This window comes from Phoxinus phoxinus, assembly GCF_949152265.1.
Source record: "Phoxinus phoxinus genome assembly, chromosome: 14".
NCBI classification, from domain to species: Eukaryota; Metazoa; Chordata; class Actinopteri; order Cypriniformes; family Leuciscidae; genus Phoxinus; species Phoxinus phoxinus.
Window position 1 is genome coordinate 7,291,292 of NC_136889.1, and position 27,635 is coordinate 7,318,926.

Genomic DNA, 27,635 nt, shown 5'->3' on the forward strand with positions numbered 1-27,635 from the left:
CCGTGCTGGAGATGCCGGTTCGAATCCTGCTCTGAGTGGATAAAGTAGGACCGGTTGCATTTGTTTTTTGCTTCCAAAGCGTTTATTTGAAAAAAAAATTGTAACAGTGAGAAAGTCATGTTTAAAGTCAAATATCGTTTTTTCATGACTGATGTCAATATTAATACCTCAAAGCGGGATGGCTGATATACAGACCAAATGTTCACGACAGACTTAATTACTGACATTATGATTTACATAGAATTCACACATTTTTTATTCTATTCAGTGTTTCCCCTAGGATTTTTTCCAGCTTTGGTAGCAGGCCCATTTCCCCAGGGGGAGGGGCAATCGCCCATGAGTGATATTCCCATGGGCCAAGCCCCCTTGCCCCAGGTGTTTAAACCTCCCTAAGTATTATAATTAGGGATGGGTATCGATTCAGATGTTCCGATTCGATTTCGATTCGCAAGCTCTCAATTAGATTCAATTTCAATTCTCGATTCGACTCAATGAATATAGATTTAACACAAATCCTATATTTATAAAAAAGAACAGTGAACATAAGTTTACGAGTGGTTAATTAATAAAAAGACATTAAGAGCCACAAACCAGTATATTAATTCTTATTATTTTAGGTTTGGGTACATTAAAACAGAACCCAACCATATATATCAAATGCATACAATGAATAGACAGGATTTTGATGCAAGATAAAAAATCGATTATTGAAAAAGTCAGAACAGTCTCATGCCTTGTTCAAACAGGATCAGGTTATTTTATGTTTAAGGTAAAACAAACACAAAATCTTACAGCATTAGAGTAACATGGAGGCTGCAAGCCTACGAAGTGTAGGAAAACTAATACTGGCTTTTGGGTGATATATAAATAAATATGGGGATAAAAATCGATTCATAGCCTTTGAGAATCGATTTTGAATTGACCACATTTTAAAAAACGATTAATCGAAAAAGTTTTTCTAGTTATAATATGAAGTGAATCAGAATGATGCACTTGAAGCAACCCGAAGTCACAGCGTGCAGTGCTTCGCATTGAAAAGTTAAAAGCACAAAGCGAAGAGATATTTGATGTTTACTGTATTATATCTATGCAACAGTTTATTGAGCCTTTTCTTTTAACAGTTTTAAATTTCAGTTACAGTGCGCATGAAGAACAATTCATAGTGCTCTCTAATCCAGTGCTGTAATCTAACAGAACTAACGCAATAAACTCCAGCAAGATAAAGTCATTTTATGCAAACCATAGACCTTTATCTACAAATAAAGTATAATAATGTGAACATTGATCTTGGAGAGTAACAATATTGGACCTCACTGAGAAGCTGCAGCCGTGGCGGGAGGATTTTTGGTGTGGCGGGACGGCAGAATGAATGTAGCGGAAACACTATTTATTTATAAATTAAAAACAGAAATGGTTTATTATGCATTGACAAGGTCTGTAGACTTTGTAGTTCACACAGCAGAGAGGTGAAATTTCTTCTAATTTTCCAATCAGACAAGGTTATCTCAATGTCAGATATCCATTTGTTTGATATGTCAGTCCATAACTAGCCATTTTATGATCTCTACTCCATTTTCATTGGGATAAACTGGGTAATATTTTTTTGTTTTTATTGCCAAACAGAAAGCTTTTTACATCATGCTGATATTCTGTTCCAGCATGATTCCACTGAGCAGACAGAGATGTTCAAAAGATGGTTGTGCTCTTGCAGAAATTGGTATTACTGTCTATGCATCATTGCCCAAGTGCGTTAGTTCCCTGCCAACCCCTCAGTTGAATATGAGTGATTCCTCCAGTGCAGCTTCTAAAGCATCAGGCTGCACCACTGAGCGCATGATGGCTGTATTTTCATCCACCCACCTGACTGTGAAGTGTTGCCTAGCCCTGCGGATGTAACCCCAGAATCCCACAGCGACTCCCTGAGCCTGTGAATCATATCTGTCCCTGCCTCGGCCTACACACCGCCAGCCGCTGTATGTGTCAGGCAGTCTGAGAGATGCTCTTTTACTGGGCCTCAAAAATCTCCTCTCCTCGCTGCTTCATCTCAGGCCTCTCCCAGCTGTCAGAAACCTGACAGCGAGTTTGATGTCTAACGTGATGTAGGTTTTAGCCTGTCAACACTATAGCATGAGTCAAGCTGTAGAAACAGGCAAAAATAGTGTGTTATGAATGCAGTTTCTGACATTGAACTTCAAAGTCAATGCTTTACCTTTTTTGAAGATTATAACCATACATCATCATGACTAATTAAATTAGCCCTCATGAAATATTATTTATGTCTGTTTCAGTTCTATCAGATATTATTTTGGTATGAATTTTGAAAGTATTACATTTATCATGAATGCCAAGGGTTTGTATTAAGGCTGTGCGGCATATTTGTCAATTTTTTTATATTATGACAATATATATCTTGATATATTTATTCAGATTTTTTTTCTACCTCAGCTAGAGGAACCATAATTTTGACAAAATCTAGATAAAGCAAAATAAATCTTGTTTGTCAATAAATTAAGACACAAATGATATTTATTTATTTAAAATATTTATATGCAGCAATACAAATACCTGTAACTAATAGCAAAACAGGTAATAAACACAATGATAAACATCAATATTCACCTACATATTGTTTAATAAAAATATATATATTAAAATGCCTTACTAGACTTATGTGAAATAACTTGAAATCTCATCAAAACCACCAAAAGATTCACAATGGTGCTTAATTTTATATCACCACACAGTGACAGTATTTGTATCTCAAAGCTATACTGTTGCTTACTTTTCTGCTTTTGTGCTTTTTTTCCCCAGGAGGCACAGAAGGTGAATAACCCTATAAACATTCAGGCTGATGGCACACCGAAGATCCTGAATGATAAAGATGAGGTTCCAGCCAGTGAGGTGGGCTGGATGACCTCAGTCAAAGACTGGGCGGGAGTCATGATCTCAGCACAGACCCTTACCGGCAGAGTTCTGGTGAGGCGGCCACACACAAACACCCACTAAAGCCTCACTCGATGCCCACAAGCTCCCTCACATCCTTCCAGTCACATTCAGAGCACCGGCTCCTCATATTTATATATTTTTTTTTTACCAAGGATATGTTTTCTCACTGATTACTTAGAATTTATGCATGGCAAAACATTTGTTACATGCTATGACAAAATTAGCACACTGCTCTGATGACATTTTCTGTTTTTGGTTGTGTCTGTCAGACCAAGCCATACATCTGACTCTAGAGGTCAAGATTATACACAGATGATTTACGGATGTTTTGTTAAATGCGGTCTCATTAGCTTGCCTCACGCAATAAATGGCTTTTGGGAGCACAGTAAAACTGAACTGTGACTCGTGTGGGTGGCGCTCATCATCACAGCTGTTAGTGCCTGGACACGGACAGGTCAATTAACTATGAACAATTGAGTCAATTTAGCACATAATGAAGATCATTTACTTTGGGAACGTTATGCAAATGAGAGCAGTCCTAATTTTATAACCTTCAGTAAATTATGGACGAAATCCATTTTGCTTTGTGGTTTTCCACTCTGGTGTGTCTGCATTTCTGAAAGCTTTAACCTCATGCACCAGTAGCTTTATGTCCTTCATTTATTGTGACTTGAATATTTTTCTCCCAGTTCTGCATCTCATCTTTCAGGTGGGGTGAGCGCTATACATGACTGAATTGGGAAGCTGGGCCCTCAATAGACTGATCTGTAATGGGCCGTTCACAACGACATCAATTAAATCACTGAAGGTCACCAAGTACTGCATTAGACGTCCCTACTCTACTAGTGACTAACTGTATTAACAGACTATGAAATTACTTTCATTAACCACAGTGGCTGGTTCATGAATGCCCAGTTTTACCAGCTTTTTTCAAATATTTTTGAAATATTCAACTCCACTCAGAGCACCTCCTAAATATGGTTTTCATTTGGAGCATGGTGGGGTCATATTAGTGACATTTCGTCTCTTAATTCTTAACAATGTAGTTAATATAGCTACAAAATGAATGACATTGGTCACTCTGTTGTTTGGACATGTGATTGATTCAGACCATGTGTGCTCTCTCAGTCCGCTTTCCTCTCAATAGCACACAACTAAAATGAGAGCTGGGAGAAAACAGCAGTAAAGAAACCATCTGATCATAGCAATGAGGATATGTTTGATTCAGCCACAAATATCATAACTGTCATCTATAGGCCTCCTGCAATTAAGACATTTATTCAAGAAATGCATTACAAACAGAATGACGTTTAGTACAGACATATAGTCACACCACTCCCCTCGCTCATGCTCTGAATTGATTACTTGGGTAATCTGGAAAAATATATAATATAGAGCCAGTTATAATCTTCTGTTCAAGTCTATCCCAGCAGGTAGAGCCACATACGGTGATGTGTTTGCTCAAAGCAAAGTGAAACAAATTAATTGGATATTTTATTTGGACCCACAGATATGAATGAATGTTATTCCCATGGCTTCATCTAAGCTATTGAGTTCTGTCTAAATAACTTAATGGGTTGGATGTACCAGTGGATCATATTTCCTTGTGGCAAATGATGAAAAGTGATAGCTTGGCTGGAATTCATCTCGAGACTGATGCTCAGAGACACTGTAGCAATGCATACAGTATGTACTGTACAACTCAGTCGACCATGTGCTACCATGAAACAGCTTTCTGTGCCCTTATGTCCTTATCTGCAGATGGTGCTGCATTTGTTTTAGCGCTTCCACATGTCATTCCTCATGGTTTTTCCATTGTGTGAGTTTGGAGTGAGACTAAGTGGCAAAGTGCATTGAAAGTGTACTTAGTCTGAATTGTGACTTATGAATTGCCTAGAATTATATGAATTTGTGCTTTGTGTCCTTCTCCTGCCCCTTTCTTTAAGAGAACACTGAAGGTCTATAAGCTGGATAATACTGTAATAGTGTGGGTGTGAGTGTGAATGTTGTGTCAGGGCTGTGACTGTACCATAATAATAATGTCCCAAATCAACGGCAGTAAATCAATCATGGGCAATATTTCATGGGCCAAGAATCTCCCTGCATCCACTGCACACTTATTTAATTTCTTTACATTTTTTTTTCTTTTTAACCCTATAAAGCCTCACATATGAAAAAATATGAGATAAATATTCCTTAAAAGCCTGATGTATCATATTTGAAATGTGTATCAAATAGGGCTGCCCCCAACTAAAGATTTTCGTTGTCAACTATTAGTTGTTAATTTAAGCCATTAGTCAACTAATCACACATTTATAATAATTTAATTACTTAAATATATACTGAGGAGAGTACTTTTTCTGTTGATGAATAAACGGTACATTGTAGCGCGCCTCCCATCTAATAAATCACAATAAACTTTGTGCTTGTTACTTTATAAAACAAAGTCTCAGATTTATTTTATTAAGAAATACATTTAAAAAAGGTTTTGCCGCTGTTTAATGTGGCGTGATGGATTGCTGTAACGCCTCAGTTCAAGAGAAGCAGAAGCACTGAGAACTGATCACCCGAGTTCGGACCTTTTCCCGATCCCGTCCCCCCTCTCTCTTTCTCCCACCTCGCTTCCTGCTAGCTACTGTCCTATCCAATAAAAGGGCATGAATGCCAAAAAAAATAAAATAATAATAACTTTATTATTGTTTAAAAAAACATCCTTGTATAATTAGCGCTTGTATACAAATCAGTTAATTTTATCCTGCCTCCCATGTATAGTTCACAGCATTAGTTGAGGGATTTTTTTCCCCTTGAAAATTTGCCATGTACTGTATCTAATATATATAAAAAATAATGGATATCGAATTGAATCGAATCGCAAGCTTGTAAATCGAATCGCATCATGAAACTTGGGTCAATACCCAGCACTGGTTAATCTCATAATATCCTTGTAATAAATGTTAGTTGTTATGGGAAAAAGGAGGTGGGAACCACCAGCTAACATTTAACAAACTTTAATCGTGTAAAATAAAACAAACAATCAACAAAACGAAAGTAAAGGCGGCAGCCCCTCACAGACACACAAAACAAAAAAACGTAAACAAAACACAACATTAAAGTCCAGGCCTGGTCCTCTCTCGTCCTTCACTGTCGTTGCTGCTCCTTTTATGCTTCCATAGCTCCACTGAGAGATACGAGACCAGTGCAGGGCGCAGGTGTCGCTCATCATCAATCACACCACCGGCCTCACGCTGTTCTCTCACGGCCCTCGGGCTGCTGGCTACAATCCTCTCCTCTCCTCTCCTCTCCTCTCCTCTCCTCTCCTCTCCTCTCCTCTCCTCTCCTCTCCTCTCCTCTCCTGTCCTGTCCTGTCCTGTCCTGTAATTAACAAGAAACATTAAAATATTAAAGTAAAAAATGCAATTTGTATTTATTTACTAGTGTTTAATAAATAGTTCATTAAGTTGTTTAGTGGAATTCAAATCACAACCAGAATTGTTAAATTCACATCCGTGTTAATTACCTACATGTTGATTTGCATAGATATTTTATGTTCAAACAGTTCATAGCCTAGAGATGTCTGTCAAAAACAGGTGAAAGTGACAGTTTTAGTTGGGTTCTTTCAAATATGGAGGACGTTTATTACGAGGCAAAGCCTTCATTACACCAGAGCTGCACATATCCCATGAGAATATCATCAATTTCTGCAAATAAGCAATGCTTTCATCAGCCTCTCTCCATCATCTTGAACCAAATCGTCATTGTAGCCAATTAGAGTCAAAATATTGAAAGCAAGAAGTAAAACATTGTCAAACCTAGTTAAAAAATAATCAGGAATGTTTTTCACACTGTTGATATGAAATTATCACAATGCAGCAATTACCAGCAAGCCTCAATGTTTACTATGTATATATATTTGACTAAAAACTTGAAAAAATTAAATAACACACGGGGACTTTTTTGAATGATGAAATTGCAGGAGTAATTGCACAGCGATGTTGTGCATGTTGCATTGTGGCCCAGTGAGAGTGTATGAGTGTAGTGAGTGAGTATGTGTGGGTGTCTGTGTTTATGTGCAGCTGTGCTTCAGAGCCCATATGTACTATGAGTTTTGTGTGCGTATGTATAACGTGTGAATGTGTGTCTATGTGGGTGGATGTATGGACTCGTGCCCTCTATCAGGGTTCTTTTTGCAGCTTAAAATCGCAATGAGCATCCGTGGATGCTGAGCCCGCCTGGTAACCATAGCAACAGCAGTTTACCTTGGCTCTGTGATTGTAAGGTGCAGAACTGGGAGGCTGTTTGGATCCTCAGCGAAAATAAGAGAATGACAAGAAAGATGTGGGTGACGAGCATCAGTCTAGGCAGGTAGGTAATGTATTATGCAGGGTGACATTGTGAAAATGAAGCCTGAAGGACATACCCTCATTCATTAGGGTTGCCTGATGACTTTGAGGGTGCTAACATGTCAGGTGTTTCCCGAGGGGAATCATTTAATTACAAAGTCTATCACAATCCAGCTACTGCAGTTTAGCTGTGTCGTCTCGGGCAGCTCTGGATTATGGTTGGCTAAATGAGTGTCCATCTTTGACACTTGCAGTCTTATGTAAATGATGGACACCAAGCGATGGTATATACGGTGGTATGGTTTGAACAACATTTTACCCTCATAATAGCACCACATCATGCATCATTGGTCAATATATGGCCATCACATCAGTCAGTGACACTTAGTAATAACCTTTGTGGTGCTGGCAGGATTAATACTTTAGATGAATGTCCCCATACACTGACAAATGCAAAAGAGAGGCTGCTTTTTCAGTTTTCTTCTTCTGTCGAAGTGTTAAGCCATACGCTGGGCTCCCAGATGGCTGATGCAGCATGTCATATATCTGCCTCTTCTCATCCATTGCACTAAAACATCATCAGACACCTAAACAAGAATTTGGTTTTGTCATAATGGATTACTTAGCGGCAGGCTTGGTCTGTAAATGTGATTTATCTCTCTCTCTCTGCATGTGCGTGGGCGGCAGGGACCGGAATAACAAAGACTCGGCAGCTGCTGATCAGAGACCAGTTCGGCTTTCTGTCTTTTAATGGCAGAAGATGAGATTTCGTTAATTGAAGCTTAGCAACAGCTCCCCAATGGGTCGCTTCATACCTTTTCTTATTGGTTTAAGTGGCTCTCTTTTCACCCGGACAGCTTTATTGGTCGTTCTGGGAGGCATGGATTATGTCGGGGCTTGCGTTCTCTGAAAGTTTCCAGTTCGTTCTGGCACCAGAGGGCTCTCTATGATATGAGAACGTTAGCCTCAGAGGAAATGACACGGGTCCCCACTCACAGGAAGTGTGACTAAATCCCCAGCTGCTACTTGGCATGGTAGCACAATGAAGGGCAAATGTCTGGCGTTTTAGAGGTCAGATGAAATCTATAGACTGGTCTGGCTACACATAGGGGTCAGTGATGCGTGGGTCAATGTATAAACAACCCGCACCCGACCGACGTTTTCAACTAACCCGCCCGCAACTCGGACCGCAAAAAAAGGAAAGAAAATATTGTACCCGACCCGCTTCCTGACCCGCATTTGTTTAAAGTAGCTAGTAAATGCTCATCGTAGCGTCATTGGGCCATACGTAGGAACTAGGGGTGCGCATTTTTCTGAATGCTGTATGATATCGCCTAGTGTTATGTAATAAAGGCTTGATTTATTCATTTATTTCGTTTCATTTTCTTAACAATTAAGATGCTGCATGTGTTTATCCAGTCTAATCGAAGTGTGAGTCTCTCCCCGGACTTTCCCAACAAAAATCCCTCCCGCCCCCTCTCAGCAAATACATAAAACTGACATTACTGAGCTATATGCGTTTAAAAGTAGCCTATTAAAATGGCACAATGGCATTGCTCAGTTCAACACGTTGGGAAATTGGGCATTTTGTCACGCGTCAGCTTTTGTTCAAAAGTTAACGCGCTCAACATTCAGGTAAATAAGGATTTCCCACTTTCATCTCTGACTGAGCTCGTGCGTCATCCTCGCACCAGTTATTCTGCCAATAAAGTGTAGACCTATGTATTTCATAGAAAATGGTGTCTAGTAGCCTACTATATAAATTACAAAGGTTTAATTGGCATCTTTATTTCAAATGACCCGACCGACTGCGACCCGAATATTATTAAAAATATTTTTGGATGACTCGTAACCGCGGGTGACCGCAGGCACCCGCTCATTTTGGATCAACCCGCGCATCACTGATAGGGGTGACTGGCAGACGCGTGTACCAGGATCTACAAGTTGAGTGACACAATAAACTATCACGAAAATCATCAACATCAAACCAAGTGATATTTACTTTATTTGTGCTATAGGTCATCAATGTGAACTTGAGGGGAACTGACTTCATACATGTACATTCACAAAAAATAATTGCAAAGATACCTCTAATTAGAGAATGTACTGCATCATTTATTTCTAGATGACACCAACTTTTATATTTTTTTTCTTCTTCTAATGCAATGACATTCTATACATTTTGGCATCAAAATCACAAAAAATGTGACTTAAGTGTCCAAACACTTTCTGTGGCTATCTGCCAACAATGAAACGTGAGCAGCGATGGAACCCCCTGCTTCTCCTGGAATTTTACTCCAACCTTTGAGCAGGCAGAAATACCCATCCTTCAATTACCTTATTGTCTGTGAGTCTGTTCAAGATGCCCTAACAGGTGCAGATAGGCCATGTGGTCTGTGTTTTGCTCATGCCTCCAGCCCCCCACTGGGAACTGGGTATGTGAACCACCCCTGCAGGAGAGGCCAGACGTACGAAGGGAGCAGACTTTCACCACTATGCGGCGTGGGAGAGAGACAGAGGAATGTGCTGTGCCAGTCATCATCCGCCTAATGACCTCTGGGCTTCTGACCCTTGCACATAAACTCACCAGACTTACCAAACATGGCCTTGACCACAGACCCGGTTCTAATGCTGGACTTTAAGCATCGTTTTAGATTCAGCCTGCACACCCATACAGCTCCGTAGCGGGAGACTGGCAGAGATGGAGTGCATCTGGATTCATAATTACGAGTTCCCGTGGAGGGCATTTCTAATTTGGAGTTAATCTTTTGCTGCCAGTAAAACTTATCAATGGGGGCAACAGCTGTCATTGCAGGAAGAAATGAGTCAAAACAACAACATTAATGACAAAGCCATCAATCCCAATGTGAAGCGTGACATTGAGAATTTGCTCTGTAATTATCTGCCACATAAAACACATTTTCCTCCCACCTGTAGTCCGGATACATTCTGATTAAGACAAAGCCTCATATTTTGTCCTCATTATTCTTTAATACAACAGGTTGATTTTTACAGTGTTTGCATGGTGGCACATAGGATACCTCACATATTGAGGGTTTGTTTTAAACCCCTAACCCTAAGTATTGAACTTCAGAAATTAATTCAGACTCCTTAAGACTAGATTTCAATCTTTAAGGGGTACTTCACCACTGGAGAAATGAGCTTTTAATAAAACTTAATGTAGGCTGCCTATAAAGTAGAACTTTTTTATTTATTTATCGCTGCTACCTGAGAAAACCTTCCTTTTGCCAAATAGGTAGGAAAACTTTAACACCCATGATACACTGTTTATGCTGCCATCCAAGGCAACTCCCACCAGTCTGCTATGGATATGCTTACCAGAGTCAAATACCGCCTTGCTTTCGTGGGAAATACTTTTTTAGAAAAGTTCTAGTTACAATGGTGTCGACTTGTATTGTTCCCAGGTGCAAGAATAAGAGTAAACTTTTAGTGAAGGATCCAGAGCATTGTAGGCAGCGGCTAAAGGCTGCAAAGAATCGTAAATATGGAGAGAACACTGTTACCAAAAATCTGAAAAACCTCTGTGTGTGTAGTCAACATTAACTGGATGTCCACGAACACAGTGTTTTAGGCCAAACCGAGGGAAAAACTGAAATAAACTGCCGTTCTATCAGTTCCCGCCTAACCCCACCGAAGCAAAACGCCATTGCTTACAGGTCAGAAAGCTGTTGCCATAGTGTTCCATTTTTACCATAACGCTGTTTAAAGAGTAGACATAGTACGATACACTTTTCAGTGATAACCTTACCTTACAATAAATGTTCAGTTAATAACCCTCTGTCAATCCCGACTGTCTGTAGGTGCGGATACAAAAATGCAGAAGTATAATCTGTAGTTTTCACAAAAGCCCTGGAGCTGTCAACAATCCACCGGATGACTTTTGCTGATAAATAAACGTGAATTTCTTGGGTAACATGGAGAACGAGTAAACATTGTTTATTTACATTTACTACCAACATTGTAACAATACAAAGTGGGTTGAAAATCAACGAAGTTACACTACAAAGATTAAAGTTTGAAATTTAATTTTCGAAGGTTAAAAGTCAGAACAACAGACTGGAACTCACATTTTCTGCGGAGAGTAATACGGGAGATGCATTCAGTTTCGATTATGTGCATGTAGAATTTTTGGGATCAGATGTGAGTTTTGGATGCGTTAAACTGTTTGAACTTTTGCAGCTAGACCGTATTCGACTGCCCATACAGATGGGTTGTATTCTTATCAAAATACGTAAAGGTCAAAGGGAGAATTACCAATGATCTGCTTCACAATAAATGTGAAAGTTCCATGCGACTGTACCTGAATGTCAAGGATGGAAGTCAGTTTATTAACTATCAAAATTTGCACAGTTTTTATTTTATTTACATGCTGAATTGATTGTTTTTTCTCTCTTACATATCCAGAAAGATGTTGTATTTTGTGTTAATTATCATCGTACAAAGCTGTCAGAACAGTCTCCCAGCATTTCATTTACTCAAAGAAAATTTTTTAACCTAAACTTACATAAAAGTTTATCTTATTCTCTTGCTGCCTTGCAATTTAAACAGGATGAGAATGAATGCTAATTAAGTTTGTTTTAATTGGTGATAAAATAGAGAGCAGTTATCCAGGGCCAGGATGGGAAAAACATTTCTCTTGGTTTTCAAAGACAGCGCTCAGACGGGATCAGGTTAGCATAATTCAATACTCGTTTGTTTCTCCTGCAGAACTAATTTACAGGCTGGAGGAAAAATCTCATTTGAGATGGAGGGATGAGAGGAATGGTGCTCCTAACACCCACCGCAGAAATAACACCCCTCCAGAGAGCACAGTCACGCCTTGTGCATAACACCACTCACAGCAAGCAAACACAAAGTATTCAGCTTTCCCCAGTGAAGAGAATTCAGTACTTGAGAAATAAAACCCATCCTCTGTTTCCAATGTTTGCTACAATTCACTGGTTCGATAAATGTGTTTAGAATGACATGGGATGAAATAACCTCTTCAGGCTGTGCTGCTACAGCTAACCTTACACGGTGACATTTCAAAGTCTTCTGCTCCCACCGTGATGCAAGAAACTCAGAATTAATTTGTATCGCCATCATTCGTCAAAGCAATCGTTGGCAATTCAATCCTGCATTGATCTCAGACCTGTTCTCCGTGATGAATTGCTGTTTGTGTATGAAAACAGAAGCGATGGGGTGTGGTCAGTTCCAGCCCTGTGCTGCAGTCGCTTGGGGTTAGAGCCTCTCAGACGGTTTTTCTGCACTCAAAAATTAAATCCTTCAAAATGGTCATGCTCGGGCTTTAATTTATTATGTTATTATTATATTTTTGTTTTCATTCCCACAATACCACTTATCTTGTTTTCGATGAATACTAAAATTCTAACATTCAATTATTATAATAATAATCAGCATCAGCAGCATACTACTTATTATTACTGGGTGGCAGTGGCTCAGTGGTTCATGTAGGTTGTCTACAAACCAAAAGGTTGGTGGTTCATTATATATATATAAATATTATTATTATTATTATTATTATTATTATATATATATATATATATTTTTTTTTGACAAAACAAGTCAGCATAAAAAGTCAGCACCAAATCAGGAATTTCATTTATCATTCATCACTTCAGTTTCATGTACATAGAAGTGAAATCTGGTTAAACCACAGTAAGTTTTAGAGAGAACTGAATTAAGACTTGAAGGGATAGTTCACCCAAAAATGAAAAAAAAAAAAAAATTCGGACATCATTTACTCACTCTCAAGTTGTTCCAAACCTGTATTAAATTTTTTTCTGCTGTACATAAAATATATTTTGAAGAATGTCAGTAACCAAATAGTTTATGGGCCCCATTGACTTCCATAGTATATTTTTTTGTCTTCTCCACTATGGAAGTCAATGAACCTTGTTTTGTTAAAAATGGTGGATTTGCTTGAGCGCCATGACAGTCGCCCGAAGCGGAGTGATACAAACGGTGAGATGGTTAGAGTGCTGTTACTGGGCGAATATCGCACGGCTGGAAAAGGTTCTCAGCCAACCAGATTTGAGAACCAGAAAGAACTGTTGTATAAACTATAATAACACACAAGCCTCACTTTCATCAAAGGAAGTGCTAACTACTTTTTGTCCATGAAAGCATAATGTAATGTATCTGTGGACAGTAGAATATGTATAGAGTACATGTCCGCTGTGGATTACTGCAGGATGAAAGCAGGCAGGATGGGATTTGGAATGGTTTGAGACTCTGGAGTGCAGTGTCATTTCAAAGCAGTTCATGTGAGAGGAAGGAATACAGGCTCACAAACAGCTTCATGTGACTGCCTCATAGGCTATAGAGTGTATAACCCTGAAAATCATCTTTCTATATAGCGACCCATCCATCCATTCTATTATTTAATCGTACAATAAAGATAAATATGTACATATTTTTGTAATATATATGCAGAGAGATATGAAGATATATCTCCTGTGTTGCTTACTTTTGTTAGTTGTCTTCATTAGTTTCAGTTGGCTTAATTTAGCATTGCTTTTTTGTCTCAATTTGTACAAATTAATGATTTCCATGCCACTCTCATTATGAGCTGTCGTAATTAAGAAGCGGTGACTCATGCTCCAGAATTTATTCCTTGATTCATTAGACAACTATCTCTCCAATCTCTTCTGAACAGAGCTGAAGCCTGTGGCAGCCATACTGGGATAGATTAGCCACTTTTCCATTTGATCCTTTAAAAGGTCAGAAGATAAGACGTATCTCAGGGCCACCCAGCTGCAGCCCCATCACACGCACGCGCGCACACACACACCCTCTCTCTCTCACCACTCACCACTCTCTCTCATGCTAATGTCAAATAGGAGACAACGGACTGGTTTATCTGACATTTAACCCCTTCTTTTTATCTTAATGTTTTGGGAATCAATCATTGATGTTTACTCACAAAATGGGGGCTTTGGTGTTAGGTCCTGCTTAATTTCTCATATGGAGACGGTAACTCTCATAAACTATCCATCTTTCAGATGTCTATTTGTGCAAAGGTTCATCTTCCTGTTAAAATGTCTGTTATCTTTGAGTAGGTGGACACAAGGCTGAGCTTTAATTTGACTTTTATAACCCCTCTGTTTCAAGAGACTGTTAAGTAAATCCGACAGCGTGCCCTTTTATTGTTTATTCTGTGGTTATTCAAGACCACTTAGCTAATTGCAATGTTTCAGGTTTTCCATGTACAAAGAAACCATGGCTATTAGATAATTAAAACAAGCCTCTCAGACTCTCGGTTAAAGAAAAATAATGATTTTTCATATTCAAAATGCTGTTTATGCTTGGCCAAGATATCCAGGGCCATGAATTGTAATGCCGGTTGATACTGTCTGTCTATTCAATTTATTCCTAAATTCAATGGATTCAGTGCAATTGACCCATGAATATATGGTGACTGTGCAAGTATCCTGTAGGCGTTGTATTGAAGCGGGAATGATTTGATGGTTAAAAGGCCTTTTTGATTATTATTAATTAAATAAGTCAAGTAACCCTCAAGTAATGGCTATTTTGGATGGTATTTCTCTAGGCATCAAGCCCAAATTTGACGTTAGCTCTGTGGCAATCATAGCATGGTAGTATTTCTGTTCTATATTTAAAGTTGATTTTTAAAGTTGAAAAATTAATATTCTTTCATTCATTAATCAAGCTCATGTTGTTCCAAACCAACCTTCTTTTAAAACATTTTTTTTGTAGAATGCAGAATACATTTTAACCCTCTGGGGTCGACAAAGTTTTGCTGGATTTTATTTCACATAGCAGCAAAATCGACTTAAAATACTCCGTCATTATGGTCGTACAGATTAAAGAAATACATAATTCAAAACTGTGGGTCTACTTTTTGTTGTTCACTTACAATCAAAACAAAACGTGCTTTTGTAAAATATAGAAAACAAACAAGGCTTTCTGCCTTCTCAGTGAACTTTTTTCTGGAGCGCGTCACAAAAATTAAACAAAACTCAGCGAATACTTGTCACACTGACACGAGCAATATATATCTATAGAAACATTTAAGTGTCTGCTTTTAAATGATCTAATTCAAAACGAAAACAATGTTGATGAATGAAAAGAATGTTGATTCTAATTCTAAACTAGTTTATACTATTATGCTCCAAAAAGCACCATGAAAGTAGTCAGCGTGACTACTATATTCAAATTCGAATAACTTCAGAAGTTTCTATCCATCGTTTGTTGATTGGATTTTGAGATGTGGGTGTTGCGCTCAAAAGTGGAGGCAGATAAGCGTGAGTTTGCAGGGGCAGAGCATTTGCAGTTAGAAAATAGGGATAATTTTAATTTCATGCTGACTTTAAGCAAAATTAATTTAAAAGAAAGAGAGGCCGAAAAACATTGAAGTCACGTAAATGATGACAAGATTCAATTTTGAGTGAGCTATCCCTTTAAGTTAATGTTTACACATGTGGGTATGTAATATTTTTCTATCTCTATTTTATTTTTCTGTTTCTTACTAAAGGGCTAGGGTCCATTTTCAGACAATGCAATTTGAAAGACCTGTTTCCTTTTATGCTGTCAGAGGCGAAGAACTGGAAACAAGAACGGTCTGCTTGCCTAACACCCACATACTATATAAAGATCGAGAAACTTCGACTTTCTTGGCTTCTTCTTCTTTTCTTCTTCGACTCTGTTCTCTCTACGGATCGACAATAAAGAACACCTCAGTCTTAAGTCTCTTCCTTTGAACTGGTCCAACATTCCTGGCGTCACGAACAGGATCCAAAACAAGAAGAAACTTCAATGTCTTAACTGTTACTGGTCCATGTGTATCACAGAATATCTGTGATATGTCACAACAATAATGTAATTTATCCTCCGATTGACAGGTGATGTGGAAAGAAGTGCGGAGTGCAGTGTTGAGCGAGTGCCTTTACTATTGTGTGCGAGTGTGAGTGCGTGAGAGGATAAATGGATGAGGCTGACACACAGACTGCTTACTGACGCAGAAGGGTCTGAGCTCAACATGAACTCATCAATCCATAGAGACAGAAAGATGCCAGGAAGCTCATAGACAGGCATCTAGAACTGGAAAATTACCCTCAGTCCTCTAGCATTCTGTTTTGTTTTATCCTTAATGAATTCGATTTAGATGTCAGCCTTTCATATTTATTTTGTCTCAGGTGACGTCTCGGGCCATGCTCTCTCTTTTTTCAAGTACTATTTGTAGTGAGTTAACCTTAAATTTCAGCCTGCTTGCAAGCATTTATTTTTTATAGTGCTTTTTGTGTTATATTCTCTGATACAGATGGTCTGGGGTCTTCTTTTTTCAGGCTGTCGGAATGCCATACAGAATCTAGGCCTGCAGAATTCCCCAGAAACCTCTGTTGATTTCTGTAGAATCTGGAATGCTGGTCATTCACAAAGTTCTACACATTTATCTTATCTCTATTTATTAAATGCTCTAGCTAGTTACATACTGATTTAAGCTACACTCAGGTCTATATTTTACCATGTTTAAATCGATTCTATATTAGAAAATGCTGAAAAAGTCCCCAGAATCTGTCTGGGCGGATAGTTTATGCTTCCTGCTCTCTTTAAGAAAGTGGACCAGCAAAAACTAATTCATTTAAATTCTATGAAGGGATTATATATCAGCTGTCAGTGTGAATGTACCACACACACATAGGTGCCTTTTTTCACCGGCAGACTTTGCTAGATTAAGGCAGGTTGAGTCAGAGGCAGTGGGTGGAAGATTTCAGTTCTTTTCAGACTTTTAGAAGTAAGATTTCAGGCTCAAGTTCCTGCATTGAATGCATAAAGATATATAGTTTGTGACAACATTTCTCAGTCAGACCTTTTTTGTAATATCTGCTGCTTTTATGTTGTAGCCTACTTCTATTTTTTTGGGTATCACCTCTAAAGTTTATATTCATACCAGGTCCAATACCAATTTTCAGCAAAATGTTCATGATTTTTAAAAAATTTATCAGAACCCTTTCACACTAAGACCGATCGTTTGCGTTACGTTTTTTTGCATACTAAAAGTAAAAAAGGACCAAGATCTACAATTTTTTTTGCTCCAAATTAGAGGGAAAATCTGCAGAATTCTGCATACACTTAAATATATTGGTGTAGGTTTTACTTCAACGCTATTTTCACTCAGAAATGTCTAGTAAATTTCACAAATAATTACAAACACATTTGAATATAAATTGTATTTTTTTGAAATGGTAATACTGAAATAGTCTTTCTTTTGTAAAACATTTTTGTTTTATTTACCACTTTTTATTTAAAAATCTTTTTTTGTACTGTGTGTTCAATATGATGTGTTAAATAGCCTAGGTTTGAGAATACAGCACGCTGGTTGCTGAAAGCAATATTGAAAAAGTCAAAAGATTTATTAAACAAACTTGCAAGGTGAACAAATTCTGTCAAACTTTTTGTGGAATTCTGCATAGTGTGTGTCTGGATACAAGGATCTGGATTGTGTGTCTGGAACCTCATTCCAGGTGGACGTCACACTTTGATCTTCTTACCCTGTAGTCTAAGATTCGCTCAGAATATGCTGTTGTCACCAGTGTCACATTTACACACTTAATTGCTTATCAGTAGCAGCATTTGGAACGTGCTAGCTTTGCTTAATATCCGTTTACTTGTGATAAGATTCTGTTTCTAGATTAGCAGAGATTGGACAGGGCTGCTCGTCACCACATATTTTCCATGATGTCACACGTCAGTCTGTGCAATGCCAAGATCTACACTCAAGTGAAACAAATCTGATGGGGAGGAGGAGTAGGATTCAGTGTTCACTAGATGGGATTATTATGATGACTTCAATATGAAACAGCATTGAAAGATATACTTGCTCAGTTCACCTCCCAGAATGCCCTGGAGTGCATCTAATTCACTGCCTGATTGGCATTTCAATCTGTTAACACACTTCAGCAGGTTATAACCCCACCAGATCACCACAGAGGATTTGTTTAAGTGGAAATCACTCAAGTCTTTCATAGCTTTAGCAGAGTTTCTGTTTGAGATCATTTAGAGCAGATATATGCTTCAGACCAGTGACTCTTGAATATGTTTATGAAGAGGTTGATGAATTTACTGAGTAACCTGGGGTAGGGAACTCAGTATGCCAGTAATACCAGTATTTTTGGACCAAGACCATACAGAAATGTTGGTCTGCGACTAGACAGTCTGTTTGAGATAGCAAAGACTGATTCTGCCAGTGGAACTGTTAACCCTATAAAGCCTGACGTATGAAATAATAGTCATAAAAATATATATATTTTTTTAAAACGTGGGAAAATTACTGCCTTAATGAGCCATTGAGTCATTCATTCAACCGATTCATTCTAACTACTGATACTTTTGAAGCAAGTGACTGACTTTATGAATTGACTCGCCTCATTTATAAAATAATGCTCAATCATTTATATAAGCTTTGGTAAGTTTCTTTGCGTGCTATTGTGCTCATTTGTTTTAATTTATCCACGAGAGCCTTACCAAAGACTGTAGACATACCAAGACAGTCATGTTAATATGAATGGGAGAATGTGCAACGTGGAATATAGCAGAAATATATGAATTTTTAATGCTATTTGTTTTTGAGATTTCTGGATTTCCCCAAATAGATAGGACTTGGGCTTGGGTGCTTGAAATAGCTGCCAGGAGGAGTTGCAAATATGGTCGCTGAGTGAACAAACTTTCCTTGAAAGTGACTTTAAGTCTCACACACACACACACACACACACACACACACACACACACACACACACACACACACACACACACACACACACACACACACACACACACACAGACAGGCTGCTTGAGTTTGACGTGACCTTGTTACGACGTGAAGCGGTAATCAAACACCCGAAACACACTTCAGACAGCACGCCAGCGCCACATTGAGTTCTCTTTTGCACTTAAATGGATAAAAAACCCACACAATTTTGTCGAAATGCCCATTATTGATGAGTATTTTTGCAAGCTTGGACAGTCTTAAATTAGATAAAAAGTCTTAAATGAACGAATCGTTCTGTGACAGATTCTCGTCATGTTCGTCTGGTTATAAAGTGATATCAGCCTAATATTCCAGCGCTGTCTGTGTTGTTAATGTTAATCAAACAACAAAAGAAAATCACTCATTGATCTTGACTGAATAACTAAGGGTTAATCTATATTTTATTTGTACAGTGAAGACTGCAGTGTTATATGATTTCTTTACTCAATTTCTGTGTATATTTCCTACCTGAAGTTTACTGTTTGACCTACATTAAAATCTTATAGGACTTTACAAGGTTACATGGGTCAAAAACAACGAAAACGCTAACTTTTTCCTGTGTGGCGGGCCAGTGAAAATTTTGGCGGGGCACATAAAAATCGGAACCATCCCGACTGGGCCAGTGGAAAAATCCTTAGCATTGAGCCCTGCTATATTAAAGGCATAGCTATATGCAACATTTAATATAATGGGTTTATGTGAAGATTGTTTTAAGGTCACTTAAATTAAAAGTTGTTATATATTTTTTAAAGCCAATGAATGGCTGTTTGAAAACACGTAAAGTCTGTTAATTTTTGTGGGTAACGGGGTAATCTGCACTTCTGCTGTTCCATAAGCATAAACTTCTGTCACAGAGTGAATTTGCAATTTGATTTTGTTCAGACCACTGCGAAAAAATTATTTTGTATGTTTTATCAATTCATTTAAAAACTGTAAACAAATTTGACAGCACTTTGAAGTGCCTACAATAACAATACCATGTTAATTACTGCAATATTCCGTTTTGACGAATAGAGGCAGAGCGACGCGTCATAATATGAAAATCACGCCCACTGGGGGGAAAACTATCCAACCGCCTCCATTGACTGCTGTGCGAGAAGCTGCCTCTTTGTCATTTATGACTTATAACAAAAAACAAAACAATGCCTAAAAGCTTTTATGTGACAAGGTGTACAGCAAACAAGCTAAAAAAACAATAAGTTTTTATAAACTGTCGACCCCAAAAAACGAGCGTTTAAGGAGGCAAAAGCGGATACAATTTTTGGCTGGACCGAATGGGTAAATTGTGGGATCCTGACACCCACTATGTTCTAAAAATACACTACGTGTGCAATAAACATTTTGTCACTGGTAAGTCAAATATCCAAATGTCAGTTTTATATATTATATTTATGTAAGCTAAGCTATCCCTGTTGCTGATTATGTTCCCCTCCAGCGGGCGTTAGTTCTCAGAGTAATATGACGTGTTGTGCTCTGTCTCAACTGTCTCAATCCACTTTTGTCTCCTTAAACGCTCGTTTTTTGTGTCGACAGCTTATAAAAACTTTTTTTTTCTTTTTTTTTTCGCTTATTTGCTGTACACCTTGTCATATTGCAGCTTTTAGACATGGTTTTGTTTTTAGTTATAAGTCAAAAATGACAAGGAGGCAGCTTCTCGCAATGCAAAGTCAATGGAGACGGTTGGATTGTATCCCCCCCCCCCCCCCCCCGTGGTGGGCGTGGCCTAAATACACTCTTTCTCTATACCGGCACATGGACAATTCAAGAGCAAGAGAGCTGTTGGATGATGTGGAATCTTTTGAAGTATAGGCAATTCTTACAAGCTTATTTGCAGTGCATTTTAGAAACATGTTTCCATGCAATATATACACATATTTGTGGTAATGATTGCGTCATGGTAGGAATATGGGCTGCCAACCAGAGAGCATCCAGTTCAGTTACATGAAGGGAACAATTATCATTGAGCCTTTGAGCAAGGCACTTAAAGGAGAACTCCGGTCAATTTTAACATTGAGCTCAATTTTTAGTAAATTTGGAGTGCTGTCAATACAGAGAACAACGACAAAAATCGGTGTTGCCTACACCGTGTTATCCTATTTTTAAAATTTGCACCCTATTGACTTCAATGGGGCAAGTTTTAAACCTGCTTTTATCCTCTTAAAATCCTTGATGTGTCATTACAAGTGCCCAGCCATGTTGAGTGATTCCTTCAGAGTGAACACGGTGAATCTGACTGCATTAGATGTGAAAGATATTCATAAAAATGATGTTAATTCAACAAGCGCAAATACCTGTATTTAGTTCCTGTTTTCGGTCGAAGTCCAAAGTAGTCGATTGTCGAGTTCACGCGCGTGATCTAAGTAACTAAACCTATGCGCGTCAACTCGACAATCGACTACTTTGGACTTCGACCGAAAACAGGAACTAAATACAGGTCTGTGCGCTGGCTGATATAACATCATTTTTATTCATATCTTTCACATCTACTGCAGTCAGATTCACTCGTGTTCACTCTTAACCCCCTGGGGTCGGCAATCACGCCGGCGTGATCTGCTCGCTTTTTTTCTTATCAGTGCAAAAGAGATTTAAAATACTCTGTTGGTTTTGATCTTACATTTAAGTGTTTTACATCATTCGATCCAGTTAAGTTTCTATTTTTTTTATGTATACTCAGAATAAAAACAAAGTGTTGTGTCTTTCGCCAAATAAAGAAAAATAAACATGATGCGAGTTCTGCCTTCTCTCTGTCAGGAAAGTCCATTCTGAAACGCGTCCGAAAATGAACTGTAACTCAGCGAATACTTGTCACTCAGGAACGAGAGATCTGTCTTTATAAAGCTAGAATTCTCTTCTTTTCAATGAAGTAATTTATATTTAAAAAAATATATTCTTAGTTTATGTAATCCGTTTGAAACCAAGGAGAGGCACGGTTTTTCATTCTTCCTTCATTATTTTTAATGAGCTGAGGCCGCCACGCCCCCCGGCGCTATTCACATGCTAATAGTTTAGGTGATCTATATTCACATGCTAATAGTTTAGCTGATCTACGCCTCGCACACGCCCTCCGATCATTGCCAAGAAAAGACGCAGTTTCTCGTCAGATTCACGGATAGTTCATCGCGTTTTGAGGATGGCACGCTTCTCCGGTAAAGTCGTCCTTCAGATGATTATGGACAGCGAGGAAGAATTCACCTTTTCCTCAGAGAAAGATAGCATCAGACGGAGAACGGCTCCATTTTCAAGAGCGAATTGATCCAGCCGAAGATACAAGTTCGAGTAAGTTGTTTAGTGTTATATAATTCTTTTTCTGATTATATAGAACTCATATGAATTTTCAGACTATATTTTGCTTAGTTTTGGTTAGCTTTTGACATCTTACAGGAAAGATTGCCTTACAATATCCCTAACATTCGTGTATATGGTCGTTTCAATGTGATATTACTCTCTAAACATATTTGTATATATATTTCACTCCGTTTTGATTAGCTTATGACACTGATTATCATGCTAAAAATACTGACTTTTGCGTAATGTAGCTTATTTGCGAATATCTGCTTAGGTGTAAATATGATTTCGTGCAAATATATTTCAGCCTCCGGTAAAATGTGATACTGTCTAAATACTAGACATTATATTTTTATATATAAATGTTCGGTTTTGATTAGCCTATGACACTTATCTTGCTAAAATATTGCCACAGATGATTGTGAATACAGGTGTAAATGTTTGAAATGCTGTAGGTGCGTGCGGTCTATATGGCCATCAACAGCTCGCGGTGAAGCGATCTATGGCCCATAAATAGATATTTCTCCGTCCTATGGCCCATTAACAGATATATAGGCCATGAATTGCCCATCTTTGGATAATGTATGCTAACAGTTGTTTTTATTATTTTAGGAATGTGTCTGCATCACGCTCTCCTTCTCCAGCACAGCAGAGGGACACGGTGTCGTTCAGTTCTCAATCGAGAATGATAGTAAGTGCACAGACGTAATCTTTTACTGATGAAATGTAATTGTGTTTACATCGTCATAATATACAAGTAGGGCCTACCTATTCTTGTGTGAAATTACAAAAACGGTTGTCTTTTTTTTAACCCATGGCCATTAGTGATTGATAATGATAATAATACAGTTTATTTGATTGTGTTATCAACAGATGTGACAATGAACATGTCCAAGCATCTGTCCCGAAGAGAGCCACGGCAAACAAGCAACAGGTCCAAGTCCACCCTGTCATGGAAAACCGAGACTGATGTTGACATGGTTGCACAGACTGCGTGATTCCTGCCCGGGAAACTGGACCGCAAGTGACCTCTGTTGACTCACATTCGCCCATGAGTCTGTTTGTAGCAGTATACACTACCTTTCTTTCTTTTTTTGAAAGGATGTGTTAAGTTATATTGTTAGGAAATATTTCTATTTTGAATAAATGCTTTTCTTTTTAATCAGTGAATCCAGAATAAAGTATCACAGGTTATAAAAAAAATATTAAGCAGCACAACGGTTTCCAACATTGATAATACCTGATTATCAAATCATGATATTAGAATGATTTCTGAAGGATCATGTGACACTGAAGACTGGAGTAAGGATGCTGAAAATTCAGCTTTGATCAAATAAATAAATTATATTTTAAAGTATATTAAAATAGAAAATCATTATTTTAAATTGTAATAATATTTCACAATATTACTGTTGTTTCTGTATTTTTTATCAAATAAATGCAGCCTTCTTCCAAAAATATTAAAAATGGTAATGTGTCCAAACGTTTGACTGGTACTATATGTTTATATATGTACGGTAGCACTGTGGTCTTGTGAGGCACAACATTTAGTTCCTCCACATAGAGGAATTACAATATAAACAGATTTAAAAACAAAACCTTTGAATCTCCTCTCATTCTCAGATTCTCCTCTCTGCCTCACAGCACCTTGATGGGGGCATTAGCCATTGGGGGAGTGTCTATTGTCCCCCCTCATTCATATTCATGGCCATCAACACCCCTACGCATAAAGCAGTGCTGGCACAAAAACTGACTTGCAAAGTTTAAATCATTATATTGTTGTTTTGTGAAAGAGTGATCAGAATGATTTTCACATAATTTTGTAGTAAACATTCTAGCCTACAAGAATGGTAACTCAAAAGTCTTGTGCCAAACTATTCAGTATGAGTTATATGTGCTTATTGCAGTGACAATTTTTTTTCCAGAACTTACTAACCACGCATAAAATTTTTTTCTATGAAATGCAAACATGCTACTTTCATTTTGCTCACATATTATTGTAGCAGAGTTTGTGCTGAATATAAGCATAATTATGAGTTGGCCAAAGGTATGTTGTAAGTAGCTGAAATAAGCACAAATGTCAGGGCATGTCAAAACATCTCAAGGGCCCCAAAAACCCCTCAGACCCCTGAGGGTTAAGGAATCACTCAACATGGCTGGGCACTTGTAATGACACATCAAGGATGTTAAGAGGATAAAAGCAGGTTTAAAACTTGCCCCATTGAAGTCAATAGGGTGCAAATTTTAAAAATAGGATAACACGGTGTAGGCAACACCGATTTTTGTCATTGTTCTCTGTATTGACAGCACTCCAAATTTACAAAAAATTGAGCTCAATGTTAAAATTGACCGGAGTTCTCCTTTAACCTGAGGCCTATCTTTACAATTTAGTATACTGTAAGTAAAAACTGCTCGAAAGAAACTCGGTAGCTGACTAATGCAACTACAAAGTAAAAAGGGGCCTAAATTCATGGATGCATTCAAAATTCAATTATTTACAGATCAAACACCGCTGTGGAAAAGTAAAAACTCTTATATGGCCTCTTTCTAGCTGATGCTGGGAAAGTGAAAACTGGTGTTTTGCCTTTGGCAGTTGAAGTGGGCAGCTTTACTGGAGTGGGTGAGAAAGACAGTGTGTACGATATGTGCCTGAAGCGAAAAATTTATATTTCTCTTTCTTTTTTTCTTTATTATACATAGTATATTAAAGTGAGAGCTCTGCCATTAAAATCATCTGAATCATCTTTCATGATGATTCAAACAATATTCTGAATCACATTGCACACAAAGCATGTGGCATTGGAAGAAGATAACACTGTTTATATTGAATGGTTCAGATATGATTGCGTGTGTGTATGGATGATCAGACTTTCAATGATGAGCTGGAGATGCATCCATTCTTCTGGCTTTGGCTGCTTGTTTATGAAAAGGAAGACGTAGGTAGACAAATGCTTTACCAAGTGTCAGGGTCGGTTTACCTCACTTTATACACTGACAGTTTGGTTGGCCTTGAGAGAGTGAGTCAGTTGCATGCTAAAACAGTTCTTCAAACAGTCTTGTTCAAAGATCTCATTCTTTTGGATGACGTATTTGAATGGCTGTGTTTGGAAATAAATATTAGCTAACTGCATACTAAACAATGTGCTTAAAATTATCCTGTATACCTTACACTTTAATATGATGTCAAACAAAACACAATATTCAACCATAAATGTTTTAAATTATTGTACAGGTTTGGTGTCACATGACCGCATTGTGGTGGACTTTTATTTATTTAATTTGTGCAACTATGCATTACCTCTTGGCTGATCAAAATTAAATAATAAGCCAAAAGTCTATGTTTGCTGTTTTGTTCTTTTTACTTTACAGCAAAATGGGCTTTTACATGTTTTTTTTTTTAAGCAGTGCTATCTGTTTTTGGATGCCAAAGTCCTGCTTAAAATATCAGTATATTTTAGTTTATCTGTATATTTCATTTGACGTTGGCATGTGGAGGAGTGGTCCATCATCTTTCATCACTTGGTAGATCTGTGTTTTGATTTGTTGTCAGCCGCTGAAGTCTGTCTCAATGGCAGATTGTATTCTCAGATATAGTGATATGTGCACTAGGGGAGGATTACAGTCATAACTTTGCTGTTGCATCTCAGAGTAAACAGAGGCTGGAGACAGATGTGGAGATTGCTCACGCTGATGGCTTTTGTTGGATTGATTCTTTAGACAGCACCCAGCTCCCTGCGCTAAATTGTCAATCTCGGTTAGTTTTCCTATAGGAAGTGACTATAGATGCAAGGCTCTGCGATATGATTGTTTGTGTGTAACACTTTTATCCCTATTGCTTGTCTTGTCTGTAATATTAGAATCGTAAAAGCCCATCGTCACCTGGGGTTTTAGTTCGGTGTTCAAATAAAAATAAATAAATTATTTAGACCGGTTTCATTATTTAATATTTAACTCGGTGAGCAGAATATTATCAGAATGAAACTGACTCATCCATTTCTCCAAACTAATCAACTGGTTTGCTTCAACATTAAATAACTCCCTGAAAACAAATCATTACACTTTTTTTCTTTTTTTTGTGTGAAAATCTGAAATGACGTATAAGGTAATTGTGTTAATTAAATACAACTGCAGTGTGGTACCTAAAGCACGAGCTGTGGGTTATTACTAATCAAATTTCAACTACAAGCTTTGGTCTGCCTGCCACTCTTCTGCTGTGAGGAAGGAACAGTGGGAATGATTTAGCCTTGTTTTCTCAGCTACAGTGCTGACACACGCAATTCACAGGCTGTAAACTGTATTTATCCACCATACTCTGTGCTGTGTGCAAATAATATTTTAGTCACAGCTGTAGGGGGTTTTATGTGAGCGGCAAACCTGTCATTAATCAGGAGGAGAACACAGGAAACCTGGAATTAGGTAAAGAAGGGTGTCACTGTTGTGTCTCTCTAGATCATTTCTCATTTCCTAGATGAAGAGGGACAAGAAACACCGCCTTCTGCTTTGCAGGGGTTGAGGAGCTTTACTAAACAGCATTAAAATGGTTAAAGGTCACAAGCAATTAGTTTTAATTGCACATTTAGCACAGTTACCTTTGGCCGGGTAATTCATAGCCAGACTTGACTTCATAAAGATGACATGTAATGATTTTTCTAAATTAATTTATTTAAATTGTAGAGATTTGTCAACTTCTCACAGCACTGCCCATGACAGCTTTGTTAAATAAATTAAGAAATACACTATATTAATTACATGCACTGTAAACAAAATATTTTTCAAACTTGTAAATAAAACAAAGATTATTGAGGTACATTTTACAAGAAAGTATTATTACATTTTTAATAGATAATAATAGAAATTCAGAATTTAATGTTTACCGTAATTCAATGCATTACTTTCCTTTTTTTGTTGTAATTATTAAATTTACCTGTAAGTGAAAATAGTTTAGACGCCACATTTTTTCCAGTGTAACCATCCTACAAGCTGCTCAAAATGTTTAAAATAACACTTAATTTCTACATTTACTCTCCCAGTTCACTCTTATGCAAAACATGCTGCGAACTAAAAATTTTACACAAATTTAGTTCCAGTTAATGCAACAAAAGTGAATGGATTGGAGTTAAACAAGTGGAATGACCACAATAAAATGTAGTTGTGATAAAATGTTCAACAATAGTGTTGCATTAGCTCATTTTAGTTAAGTTAATTGAACAAGCAGCTAAAAAATGATTTTTTCCCATTGTGCTGTTTAGGACAGGTTTATCTGACTTCGATTA

At 37.8% G+C, this 27,635-nt stretch overlaps 1 protein-coding gene across 1 annotated transcript in view; it reads left to right on the forward strand.

Annotated features, from left to right (window-relative positions):
- kcnma1a (potassium large conductance calcium-activated channel, subfamily M, alpha member 1a) overlaps positions 1-27,635 on the forward strand; it is a 176,066-nt gene that overhangs the window by 39,463 nt on the left and 108,968 nt on the right. The window contains exon 3 of the mRNA XM_079635398.1: positions 2,812-2,976. Within this exon, the coding sequence (XP_079491524.1) occupies positions 2,812-2,976 (165 nt within the window). The remainder of the gene's footprint in view (positions 1-2,811; positions 2,977-27,635) is intronic.